The 12,394-nt window shown below is 39.9% G+C and overlaps 1 protein-coding gene and 2 non-coding genes across 4 annotated transcripts in view; 2 read left to right on the top strand and 1 right to left on the bottom strand.

The window, feature by feature from the left end:
* The window catches only part of grm2a (glutamate receptor, metabotropic 2a), a 52,074-nt gene that overhangs the window by 35,263 nt on the left and 4,417 nt on the right, over positions 1 to 12,394 (top strand). For both annotated transcript variants that reach the window (XM_088338362.1, XM_088338361.1), the window contains exons 3-4: positions 8,525 to 9,362; positions 10,374 to 11,431. In XM_088338362.1, the coding sequence (XP_088194488.1) occupies positions 8,525 to 9,362; positions 10,374 to 11,431 (1,896 nt within the window). The remainder of the gene's footprint in view (positions 1 to 8,524; positions 9,363 to 10,373; positions 11,432 to 12,394) is intronic.
* On the bottom strand, positions 7,189 to 7,271 carry trnal-uaa (transfer RNA leucine (anticodon UAA)). Its single transcript has one exon. It is a non-coding gene; the product is annotated as a tRNA-Leu (tRNA).
* Positions 8,088 to 8,170, top strand: trnal-uaa (transfer RNA leucine (anticodon UAA)). Its single transcript has one exon. It is a non-coding gene; the product is annotated as a tRNA-Leu (tRNA).

Below are 12,394 nucleotides of genomic sequence, written 5' to 3'. Positions count from 1 at the left end.
ATGGATGGGTTATTGAATTCACCGGCCTTTCTGACAAATTTGGTTGTGGCTGGAAGGTGGTTTTGTATATTTCAAGAATATTTCAGTGTTTTGTTTCAGTTACATTTTTATGTTTGTAATTCTTTCTCTGTTTGGGGTCTAAAAAACCTCAAACAATATCATAAAAACTAGCACGATAGATTAAATGAAATACAAAATCCTTTCAAACCAAAATATTACAAAATCCGAAGAAGTTGCCATGTGGTTTCAGTGGGATTACAGGTGATTTAGCTAAATGTGGACACTCTATTCCAACCTACCACAATCTTGATGGGACATTGTGTAATATTTTGCGCCTCCCTGCTGTAAAACCATTTTCCTTTTGTTATTTGTGCTTTGTAGCACTCACTTTTGCTTGCACTACACTTGGGGTCTGCAACCCGAAAACATATGTCTGGAGCAGTAAAATATAAAGGCCAATATTAGCCCATTTTTGATATATAATACAATTTTGTAATTTCATATTTATTATAATTTTTTTAGAGCATTAGAAATCCTTAAGAATGTTTGTCTCATGTTAGTCCTCTTACAAAAAAAACACAAAATCACATAAAATGGATGGCCAGGCCCCGTCATCTTTTTCCATTTTCAAACATTTTTGAAAAAACTGTAGGGAGCCACTGGAGCCACAGGTTGCTGACCGATGCACCACACAATACACTGGTCAAATATTACACAGTGAGCCTTTAAAAATGATAAAAATAAATAAATTTAAAAAAAAACTAAAAACCGCTAAAAAAGTTACTTTTAGTTTGTAATATTCCTTGTGCTTATTTGCACTTGCTTTAAGTTGCACTACACAATACAGCAACATCTACTGGTCAAATATTACACAATGTCCCTTTAAAAAATATGGGGAAAAATCAGAAAAAAAAATTACCCTTTTTTTGTCTTGTTTCTTGTGATATAGCGACATCTAGTGCACAACAATTACAAAAAAAAAGATTACATAAAATAAAATTGGGAAAACAGACAAAAAAGTTATTCCGAGTCGATAAAATTGAAAAAAATGTTACAAGAAATATTCCTGAAAACTCTCCAAAATAATGAATCATTTAATATTACCCCTCCAAAAATCTGAAATAATAGCCAGGGAAAGTGTTCTTTTTCACAGGAATGCAGTAGGATTCCTTCCTCGATTTTATTTAATTTTAATATTTTACTAAAAACCTTGCTCATTAAACACAAAGCTTCAGAGACTGGACCGAGGTCGACCACTTCTCAGAGCAAGAAACCAAAGCCAAAGCCCAGGGCGCGAACACGCTTCATGACATTTTGTATGTATCTTTTTTCATTCATGCACAAACGTCCCATTTTTTAGAGTCCCCCTGGCTGATCTCGCGGCGTACATAAGTCATGCGAGGTACTTAAACATGGATAAATATGTGGCAGAATTCAGGCTTGGGAAAAGAACAACAAGGATGAAACGTATCAGTAAAGCCACACGGTGAAAATTCATTATTCATGCAGAAAAGTAAAGAATGTGCTTGCAAAGACGTAAATAATTCAACCGGGATTGGATTATTCACCGGCTTTGCTGAAGTATTTGCGCAGTTCTGTAAGTTAATTTCAGCTACTCGTCTAATGCAGTCGGAGAACATCTCGGCCTTTGGTCTAATAACGTGTTAGCGTCTAGCTCACCTGAGTACCCCTTCTGAAAGTATTGTGATTATCTAATAACTTTGGTTCTAATTGGCATGAAAAAAATCATTGACATGATGTGTCTTTGAACCAGAGAAGGGAGAACCGGCCCTCTGAACAATAATGGTCAAAATATAGTGACGATATAGTGCAGTGGATAGCACATTCAGCACATATGTGAATGGTGCTGGGTTCGAGATCGGGTGGAAACCAAGTCAAGTCATGTTTATTTGTGAAGTGAAAAAGTGATGATCCGCGAAGTAGCAATGCCCCATCAAAAATGCTTATAAAAAAACTTAAAAAAAATATATATATATATTTTATTTTATTTTTTTTTTAGACCCGCGAAGCTCTGAACCCGCGAACGTGGAACCGCAAAGTAGCGAGGTCCCACTATACTACTACTAAAAAAAACATTTTTGTGGGGTGGTGCGCCAGCTTTATCCCCATTGTTCCTTTGTGTGTCTACTACAAATTATTACTACAGAAATTCTACAAAATAACAAAAAAAAAATATATATCAAATTTACTGCTTAAAAATTGGGAATTTATATATTATTTTGCATTCATTCTGAAAAGAAAAAAACTTAATAAAGGAATAAAGGATTATTTTATCTTATCTTCGAAATAATACAATGGAAATACTACAAAAATAATACTGTCGAAATCTTACAAAGTCCTTTTACAGGAAAAATATAAAAATACAACAGAACTAAAACAAAATTCAACTAGGAAAATACTCCAAAAAACTTTATACAAAAATTTTGAAATAAAATACAACGAAAGTAATAGTACAAAAGAAACACAAAAATACCTTGAGAATAATCCCAAACAACAAAATATGAAACTAAGTGCAAAGCAGGGCCCCAATATTTTATTTTGCTTTTGTTCTAAAAAGAAAGAAAAACTACTGAAAAACAGTAATACAAAAATATTACAGATATAAAATGATGAATTCAATTCAAATACTACAGAAGGCCACAGAAATACTACTACAAAAATATTACTCCAGAAATACAAAAATACTACAAAATGCCAACTACTTAAATACTAGTACAGAAATCCGACAAGTACAACTACAGTAATTCTACAAAAAATATTAAATTAAAACAGGTGCCTAATATATTATTTTTCTTAAATTCTGAACGTTTCAAAACCAATTTGCTGAAATAAATATCGTAAAATCCAATATGAAAAGAAATATAACGTGTAAATGTCTGAATGTATATTGCTTCATAAATTTTTGAACCAAATACAGCACCAAAATACACAAAAGCACAAAAAGTTTGACAACCCCTGCCATAAATGAATAGCGGCGCTCGAAGTGAATGAAGCGCACCGAAGACAACTGCAGCACTTGGTAAATGGGCTGCGCTCCGTCTGGGGGCAAGACCGGATCAAAAACATCCTTGTTCTGCGAATGTAGCGCTTCGTAGTTACCAGGCAACCACTGGAAAAAAATAAAAAATAAACAAGTGACGGCCGAGGGCTCCTCCTTATCGGGAACACACTGTCGGGTCACATAAACAAACGTATGCGGTATAGAGAAAACGTGTGCTGCTAAGTGATTCCGTCATCATAGGTCTTGTGTTGGGTCTTCAGGGAGGTGCAGATGGGGTTTTTATGTTGAAAAGATCGTGTCCCTGCAGGTACTTTCCTCGATTTTCTACCTCTTTCAAACCGCCGAGTTGTATTAGTGTGGAACAGACTGTGTTAAGTCGGGATTGTTAACTGCTAATAGGATGTGGCCTGACTGAATTGGCTTCAGAATTGGGCTCGTTACTGAAAAAAGTACCGTAACTAGCTTCATTACTACTTACTCTATTGAAAAAGTTATTAACTTAACCATCAGATTACAGTGATGACACCCCAAAATAGGAAGTAACTATTTAGTTACAAATTACCATATATACTCGCATTGAATCCGATCCTGAGAGACAGAACTGGAGTAGTAGCGGAATTGAGTAAGCGTGTGGATGAGAGAGTACTTGTTTGGTTTGTACACATGGAGAGGATGGATGAGGAGCAAATGTTGAAGAGGATTTACAGAGCAGAAGTAAATGGATGGAGACCAAGAGGAAGGCCGCGACTGAGGTGGATGGATGGTGTTATGAGTGCACTGCATGAAAGAGGTCTAAATGTAGTGAATGCGAGAGCTCTTGTTGGTGATAGGAATGAGTGGAGAGGTGTTGTGAAAGGATAGTGGGATGTTTGGACGCGTTCTAAGGGATGGGCAGGGCACCCGTTTAATGCGGCAGGGGTAAACCAGTGAAAGCTGTTGGGCCCTGCTGTTTAACCAAAGAATGTGTTCTGTCACCCTAACCCAAGTGACATGGCCGCTTTCTTGCGTTCTGTTTCATCTGGAGGGACGAAAGTATGACGGACTTGGGTGCCCAGGTGCTTAACTTGTTTGGGTGTTTGGGCATTTGGGTTGGCCTTGGTCAAATGTTTTTGTGTGTTTTTTCTTCTTTTTCTTTTTCTTTGTTTTTGTGTATGTGTTTGTCTTGCTGTCGGTCACCCCTCTCGACGGATATGACCAGGGTGGATAGATAGAATCTGATCCCCTGAAACTGATAGCCACTTTGTAAAAATATGCAAGAAAATGTATACACCAACCTGTAGAAGCAATAAAGTATTTATATTTCTTTGGCTAACTAAGCCGAGACACTCCATATCCATATCCATTTTGGCTTTAGATCACTTGAAAATTTAATTCTCCATTTCTTTGTCCTGCTTTAGACATTTCCTTTATTCTCTGGGCATGGTGTATTGGAAAAATAATTTTACAAATAAAAGGACAAAGTTCAGCACACTTTTACTGTAATTTCTGTGCTCACGTTTGCCCCATTGGTTGGGTCAGTTTGTTGTTCCTGTGTTTCAGTATTTTGTTTTATATTTGTGAGTACAGCTTTGATGAAAGTATATAGGTTTGACAGAGTATCTCCATGACGGAAAATTCATACATTTATAGTCTGTGCTTGAGACAGTGCCACTGTAACTGTAATAGAGTGTACTTTAAATGTTTGTATAATCTTGCTGGTGATGTGTTCTTACATGGTGTATAAAGGAGTGACAGTTAATGATACAACAACAATATTACTAATAATGTGCCCTTTGTAAATAGCAGAGTAATGCACACTACAATAATTGAGGTGCATTTTTTACTAGTAATATGTTACAGACCAAGAAAAGTAACTGATTTAGTTCTAAAATGATTGGCATTGATTGTGTTTTAGATGACACCTTAATGTAGGGTTGCAAACTCAGTTTCACCGAGGACCACATCAATTTTATGCTTCTTCCTGAGTTTTTTTGTTAGTGTAGCCTTAAATGGTAAAATCGATAAAATACCTATTTAAAATACTGTCCAAATGCCAACCCAAACAATCTATGGATCCTAACTTTCAGCAACAAAAGATTTAACACTTATAGCACCACCCCTTCCCAAAAACTATGATGACAACAAAAAAAGAAAAATTACATCAAGAATACAAAATTTGAAAAACGCATTTCCGATTACCAAATTATGGATACAATATTATCTAACCTTCCCTGCAGGAGCCTCTCAGCCTTCCGACTGCCTTTAGGTTAACAAACCGACAGACGCAAGAAAATTTCCACACACAGCTCAGAAGAGGAAGAAAAAAGTCCATCACAGCAGATTGCGAATGTTTATTAATTTATCAAAAAATCCTCATCAGTCCAGTCAGCAATTAATTAATGAAAAGACTTAAGGGCAAGTTCTACAAGACCTTCTTATACGGTATATCACAATTTGGTTACTTATTTCTGAGTTTATTTGAAAAAGGTTCCGATGCATTTTGTCTTGACTTTAATGTTTTGGGTCTTGGCCATTTCTTTCTTTTTTGCATGGCTTGCCACTCCAGATAAGAGTCTGAAAACAAAAGGCGTGCCTTTGCCAGCTGTTTTGCCACATGTTGAGGAACACCGTCAAGCCTGTTTAAGGGAAAATGTGTTTTTTTCTGCAGGAATGTCATTATTAGGCAAGACGAGTTCTTAAGCTGCCCAGGCTTCTTCACCTTTGAACCGATACGAGATGTGCACTCGTGCATTTCTGCAATTTATATTTTCATTTCGGTTGAAACTTCTCATCTGGGTCTGAAATATCCATAAATTGGTTATGATAATTGTGGGCGCCTGATGGAAAATCCGACTTGAAGAGTTCACGTCTTTTTCTCCGTGTCCTGTGTGTGCATGAGTGTGGAACCTGACTGGAAAATTGTGCGAGATCGACTCATTTGATATTCATCACTCTGATGCTGATCTTGAGCCTGCAGACTTCGGGTTTTTGCTCCCTTGGTTAGTTTGAACTTTAATGTAAAAAGTCAACCTCAAATGTTCTTTTCAATTTGCTTTCACCAGACTTTGTTTCAAATGTTCCTTTTCAATTATGTGTTGAAACTTTTGAAATCATGGATGAAGACCTGCAGGAATCCCAACGATATATTTATTTTCTTTTAAATCGGATGAGCCACCCTTCGGCGCTCGGAATTGCCTGGAGCAAAAAGGAGCCCTTCACTTTTTGCGCACTGTCTCCACTGTCACAGACTGACAAAACCTTTCACTTGGGAAATGTACTTTCATTATTGCTTTCTTCGCCTTACTCACCAACCTTTCAGCCCTCATCCTTTGCCCCAGCATGGCTCTTTCTTTGAAACATGAAGCAGCAACTTTTGACAAGATCTGCAGCTACTTTCTGCCCAGTTTAGATATCGCCCTCTCATAACACTTCTGTTACAAATTATTTGGGTGTTGCCAGTACAATTGACTTCTCAAAATGAAGTACAACCGCAAGACATTTGAACCTGCTGTCCTGTGTGTTGTATGATCTATTCACTGTGCATCCATCACTCACTTTGTTTGAAACTTTTGTAGTAAACTTGCCTATACTGTGTTGGCAGGTATTCCAGTCAAACTGTTATTCGTCAAGTTTAATATCTAGCAACTACATTGCAAAAAGTAACTAATATTCAATTGAAATTGTAAAAATGTCCGATTTAAGGTATTCTACATGTGATCAAATGCACATATGTCCATATGGGTTCAGCCCCTACTCCTGGCAACTCACCATTTATTTTTTTGATTGCATAAGTAAAATCATTGAGAGCGACTATCTACCCCTTTTAGATATTGCATTGTCTTAAAATATCATTTGGGGTCTGAGCTGACATACAGATCAACACTTGGGTTTTTAAAAACAAACAAGACAGACTCTCAAATTGAGCGCTCCTGCTGTCTTGTCTGTTTTAGTTCTCTTATTCCTACAACACACTTGATTCAAGTGAACAGTTCCCTATGGTTAGGTAGAATCAGCTGTGGCTAAAATGCAAAGGAGAATTTAATCTTGGTGTCGCTGTGTTCCTTTAAATAAATTAATTGTTGTACAGAAAGCTTTTTTGGAGGACTGGCAAGATCCCAAACATAGGCATTAAAATAAGGCAAAATATGAAATCGACAGATAGTTCCTCCCAACCACCCGTTGCAATTTACCAGGAGTGGGGATTGAACCCACGTGGACATTTATCCATTGGACCTTAAGTCCAACGCCTTCACCACTCGGCCATCCTGGTAATTTTCTGTAGGTACCAGTTCTCATAAAAGATGTCATCTTTGCTTGACACCCTGTGCAGCATGACTGCTATAATTTTTGCATTGTGAAGTTAAGAGCTTGATTTGCATTACCTGTTAAAACTGGTATACTCATATTTATTACCACAGTTTTTTTGGCTTATCAGTTTGCACCCTTAGGTCAACCAAAGAGAGAGACGGATGCACAATGAATTGCTTATTTTAATCAAGTTGTTTCCAGGAATAAGAGCACAAACAGGCATGAGAGCAGGCCATGGAGGAGTATCGTCTGGTTTCTTTTTGCTTCATTGCCTGTAACCTGGCACCATATAGCTGCTCGGGTTCAAGCATTGTGAAATCAGGGGTTGACTTGGTTTACCTGTCAGGCAATTTGCTTGATACCCTGTGCAGCATGACTGCCCACCAAGTGAGAGCTATGATCTGTCCAGTTTAGATATTGCCCTGTCTTAATGCATCCGTTGGGGTCTTCCACTAACTTCACAGATTACACAAGTTCCAAAAAAGGAACCAGATGATACTCCTCCATGGCCTGCTCTCATGCCTTTTTGCTCTCTTATTCCTGGAAACGACTTGATTAAAATAAGCAATTCATTGTGCATCCGTCTCTCTCTTTGGTTGACCTAAGGGTGCAAACTGATAAGCCAAAAAACTGTGGTAATAAATATGAGTATACCAGTTTTAACAGGTAATGCAAATCAAGCTTTTAACTTCCCAATGCTAAAATTATAGCAGTCATGCTGCACAGGAAATCAAGCAAAGATGACATCTTATATGAGAACTGGTATCTACAGAAAAATACCAGGATGGCCGAGTGGTGAAGGCGTTGGACTTAAGATCCAATGGACACATGTCCACGTGGGTTCGATCCCCACTCCTGGTAAAATGTATTGGATGCTTGAGAGCAACTTTCTTCCAATTTCAGATTTTGCCTTATGTTAATGCCTATGTCTGGGATCTTGCCAGTCCTTCAAAAAAGCTTTCTGTACAACAATTAATTTATTTAAAGGAACACAACGACACCCAGATTAAATTCTCCTTTGCATTTTAGCCACAACTGATTCTACCTAAGCGTCTTTTCGGTCTTTATTTTATTATTTATTTTCTGGAATTGGAATTACCACATCTGCTGAGCTCTAATTATTTATTTGTGGTCTCAGATTTTGAAAATCTTTATGTAACCTAGGAAACTTCTTAACTCCACTTAGAAAATATTTCGGTTTCTCTTTTTTTCCAGGTGGCAAACTTGCTGCGACTCTTTCAGATCCCTCAGATTAGTTACGCCTCAACCAGCGCCAAGCTCAGCGACAAAACCCGCTACGACTATTTTGCCCGCACCGTGCCCCCCGATTTCTTCCAGGCCAAAGCCATGGCTGAAATCCTCCGTTACTTCAACTGGACATACGTATCAACCGTGGCCTCGGAAGGTGACTACGGCGAAACGGGCATCGACGCCTTTCAACAAGAGGCTCGCGCCCGCCACATCTGCATCGCCACCTCAGCCAAGGTCAGCCGATCCATGAGTCGCTGGAGCTATGAGAATGTGATCCGCTCCCTGCAGCAGAAGTCCAACGCCAGAGTGGTCATCCTGTTCACCCGCAGCGAGGACGCCCGCGAGCTCCTGGTTGCGGCCAACCGTATGAACGTCACTTTCACCTGGGTGGCCAGCGATGGGTGGGGGGCCCAGGAAAGCGTTGTGAGGGGCAGTGAAGCCGTCGCTGATGGCGCATTCACCATCGAGCTGGCTTCCTATCAGATCCCGCAGTTCAACGACTACTTCAGGGCTCTCCATCCTTACAACAACACCAGGAATCCTTGGTTCAGGGAGTTCTGGGAGAACCAATTCCAGTGCAGTCTGCACGATCTAAGCTGCGGGAAGCACTCGCTGCGGGATGCTCCGTTCCAACCGGAGTCCAAGATTATGTTTGTGGTTAATGCAGTCTACGCAATGGCCACAGCTTTACACAACATGAGGCAGGCCCTGTGCCCAAATTCCACCAGGGTATGTGATGCTCTCAAACCTGGCAACGGCAGGAAGTTTTACAGGGACTATATCCTCAAGACCAAGGTTGACGGTGAGTAAAGTTTGATTTCAAAATGGGTTGTGTGGGACCAACCCAGTTAAAACTGTCTGAAAATATATTGGGAAGCCCCCCAAAAAAGACCAAAATGGAATCGCTTTGATTTGTCTTGTGTTGCATTAAAATAATTTCCAAATATGTCAAGTCAATCTTGTTGCCAACATTGTACTTCCACTAAAAAGTGTGATTAAATACAGTTCTGTATTTTGCAACAGAATAAAATATTATGTAACAAAAGATACTTTAAAAAATGGAAATCTCATGGAATAGTTGTTGTAAAAAAAGCTTCTTTGGGTTGTACAATCTTTCCAAAAGTACATTGGTCAATTCATTAAAATGTAAAAAAAAATAATTTAGCATTGCCGGAAACTTACCCAAATTTAACTTGAATCCAGTTTTGCACATATTTGATAATTATTTTGTTACCTCACACAAGATTGATGTTGCTTACCGTTGTTTTAAGCGTTGCTCACAAACTTTGTGTGAACGCTCAGACCTGTGGAAGAATTAAGGGAGCCATCATGGTGACGCCTTTAATTGGTCAAAAAGTAAAAGTTGAAAAAAGACCTCTAGACGACTACCTTTTGGAGGCTAAACTTTCACCACATTAAATGAGCTAAACACAATGGACTAATTATGGTACATTTTAGTGTTTTATTTTGGGAATAAATCATGTCTAAAAATGATCAAACCAGATTCAGGGAGAAATCCAATGCTCAATCGACATATGGTGTTGGGTGAGTCCCATTCATGAGTTAAAATTTTTGATTTACTAACTTACATCGGCGAAAAATGGGTCTTCCCCATCAATGATTTCTCATTTTTTTGCATCTTAATTATTCATGTCCATGATCAAACAAGGAACAATTCAAGAAACAATTCTGACCTGAATGGCTGCCCTGTTTGAAAAGGTGATTTCTCCCCAAGTTGCTGAAAGGCCGTTGCTGTTATTTTTATGTGTCTTCTTTTTTGTCATTAAACCTTCTTCCCCTTCACACCCAACAGCACCGTTTCGTCCACCAAAAACAGACAACGTGGTCCGCTTTGATGGCTTCGGAGACAGCTTCGGCCGCTACAACATTTTCCACTACCATAAGGCAGACGGCCGCTACAGCTACCGAAAAGTCGGCTACTGGGCTCAGAGCCTCATCCTGAACACTAGCCTCATCCCCTGGTCCGCCGCCCCCACCTCGCAGTGCAGCGACCCCTGCAGGAAGAACGAGATAAAGAGCATGCAGCCTGGAGACGTGTGCTGCTGGATTTGCATCCCCTGTCAGTCATACCAGTACTTGCAGGATGAGTTCACGTGCGCCGATTGCAGTTTCGGTCAGTGGCCTCTAGCAAACCTGACAGGTTGCTACGACCTCCCTGAAGAATACATCCGGTGGGAAGATGCCTGGGCAATCGGACCTGTCACTATTTCCTGTCTGGGTATGATGTGCACTCTGTTTGTCATCGGCCTATTCCTCAAACACAACGAGACCCCAGTGGTGAAAGCCAGCGGACGCGAACTCTCCTACATCCTCTTGCTGGGAGTGCTGATGTGCTACACAATGACTTTCATTTACATTGCCAAACCCTCCACAGCGGTTTGCACGCTACGCCGACTAGGATTGGGAACCTCCTTTGCTGTGTGCTACTCCGCCCTCTTGACCAAGACCAACCGCATTTCCCGGATTTTTAACGGCGTCAAGGGTGGCGCCCAGCGACCTCGATTCATCAGCCCGGCCTCCCAGGTCGCTATCTGCGGAGGTCTGATTTCCTGCCAGCTGGTAGTGGTGGTTGTCTGGCTTCTCATCGAAGCTCCCGGGGTGAGGAAGGAAGTGAGCCCGGAAAAAAGAGATGTAGTCACCCTCAAGTGTAACAGCAAGGACTCCAGCATGCTACTGTCGCTCACCTACAACTGCATCCTAATCATCCTCTGCACTGTTTACGCATTCAAGACCCGCAAGTGCCCAGAGAACTTCAATGAAGCCAAGTTCATTGGGTTCACCATGTACACGACCTGCATCATCTGGCTGGCTTTCCAGCCCATTTTCTACGTCACTGCCAGTGACTACAGGGTGAGTTACTCCTGACATCTAGGTAAGATTGGGCCTAAAAAAAAAATCCAGCCTGCCCGCGGGTATAAAAGCACGAACCAGCCCGAGCCTGACCGATTTACTTGATTTGAGGGACTGGGCCCGAAGTAAACAAGAAGCTGCACTTGGGCGCTTTGCGCACTTTGCCACTGAAGTGCACGCTTTGGGGCCAAAGTGCTTGCTTCAGCTGAAGTACGCGCCGCTCTAAAGTGCAGCGCCGAGGTGTAGCTTTGGGTTTACTTCGGGCTCGGTCCCTTAGATCAAGTGTGCACGGCAACAAAGTTCAGCGCCTAAGTGTGTTACTTAAGTAAAAGTACTGTTACTTCAAAGTAATATTACTCAAGTAAGAGTAAAAGTAGTCATCCGGCTGGACCTAAGGAATGACATTTTATGCCCGAACAGAGCCCAAGAACTTATCTCTAAGCTAACATGTTCACTCTCGTGGCTTGAGATTTACTTGCCTATTGTGACACAATTTGCAAAAAAAAATAAAAATATTCTGAGGGATAGTTTAGAGAGGCAAGTTAAACTGTTGATATGGCGGTTGCAAAATTTAGTACATCTTATTACAACTGGGGGTTTGGCTATTAACAAAAATACACTAGGTATAGAATAACTTGCTTTGGATCAAATCCGGACTAATTCTCTACTTTGGTTATTTGACCTTGTTTTTTGGGTTGTTTAAAACATACAAGCTCAGGAATTTGATTTATTTTTTATTTAAAAAAAGGTTCTAAAATGTACACTAATAATTATTCAAAACACCCCCTCTTCCAACAGGACTCATTCTGTTTAAAACAAATAAAACTATATTAATCATTTAGTTTGGAACCCAATAAATGTAATTGCTTTGATTAGAATAACCTATAAAGTTGGATGGGTTGATTCAAATAATCTAATGGTCCATCATTTGTTACCAAATTGGATTGTTTTGAGGTATAACCA

This window comes from Urocampus carinirostris, chromosome 6 (genome assembly GCF_059441175.1).
Source record: "Urocampus carinirostris isolate Australia breed hairy pipefish chromosome 6, RoL_Ucar_1.0, whole genome shotgun sequence".
Classification (NCBI taxonomy): domain Eukaryota; kingdom Metazoa; phylum Chordata; class Actinopteri; order Syngnathiformes; family Syngnathidae; genus Urocampus; species Urocampus carinirostris.
This window is presented reverse-complemented; position numbering and strand designations above follow the sequence as displayed.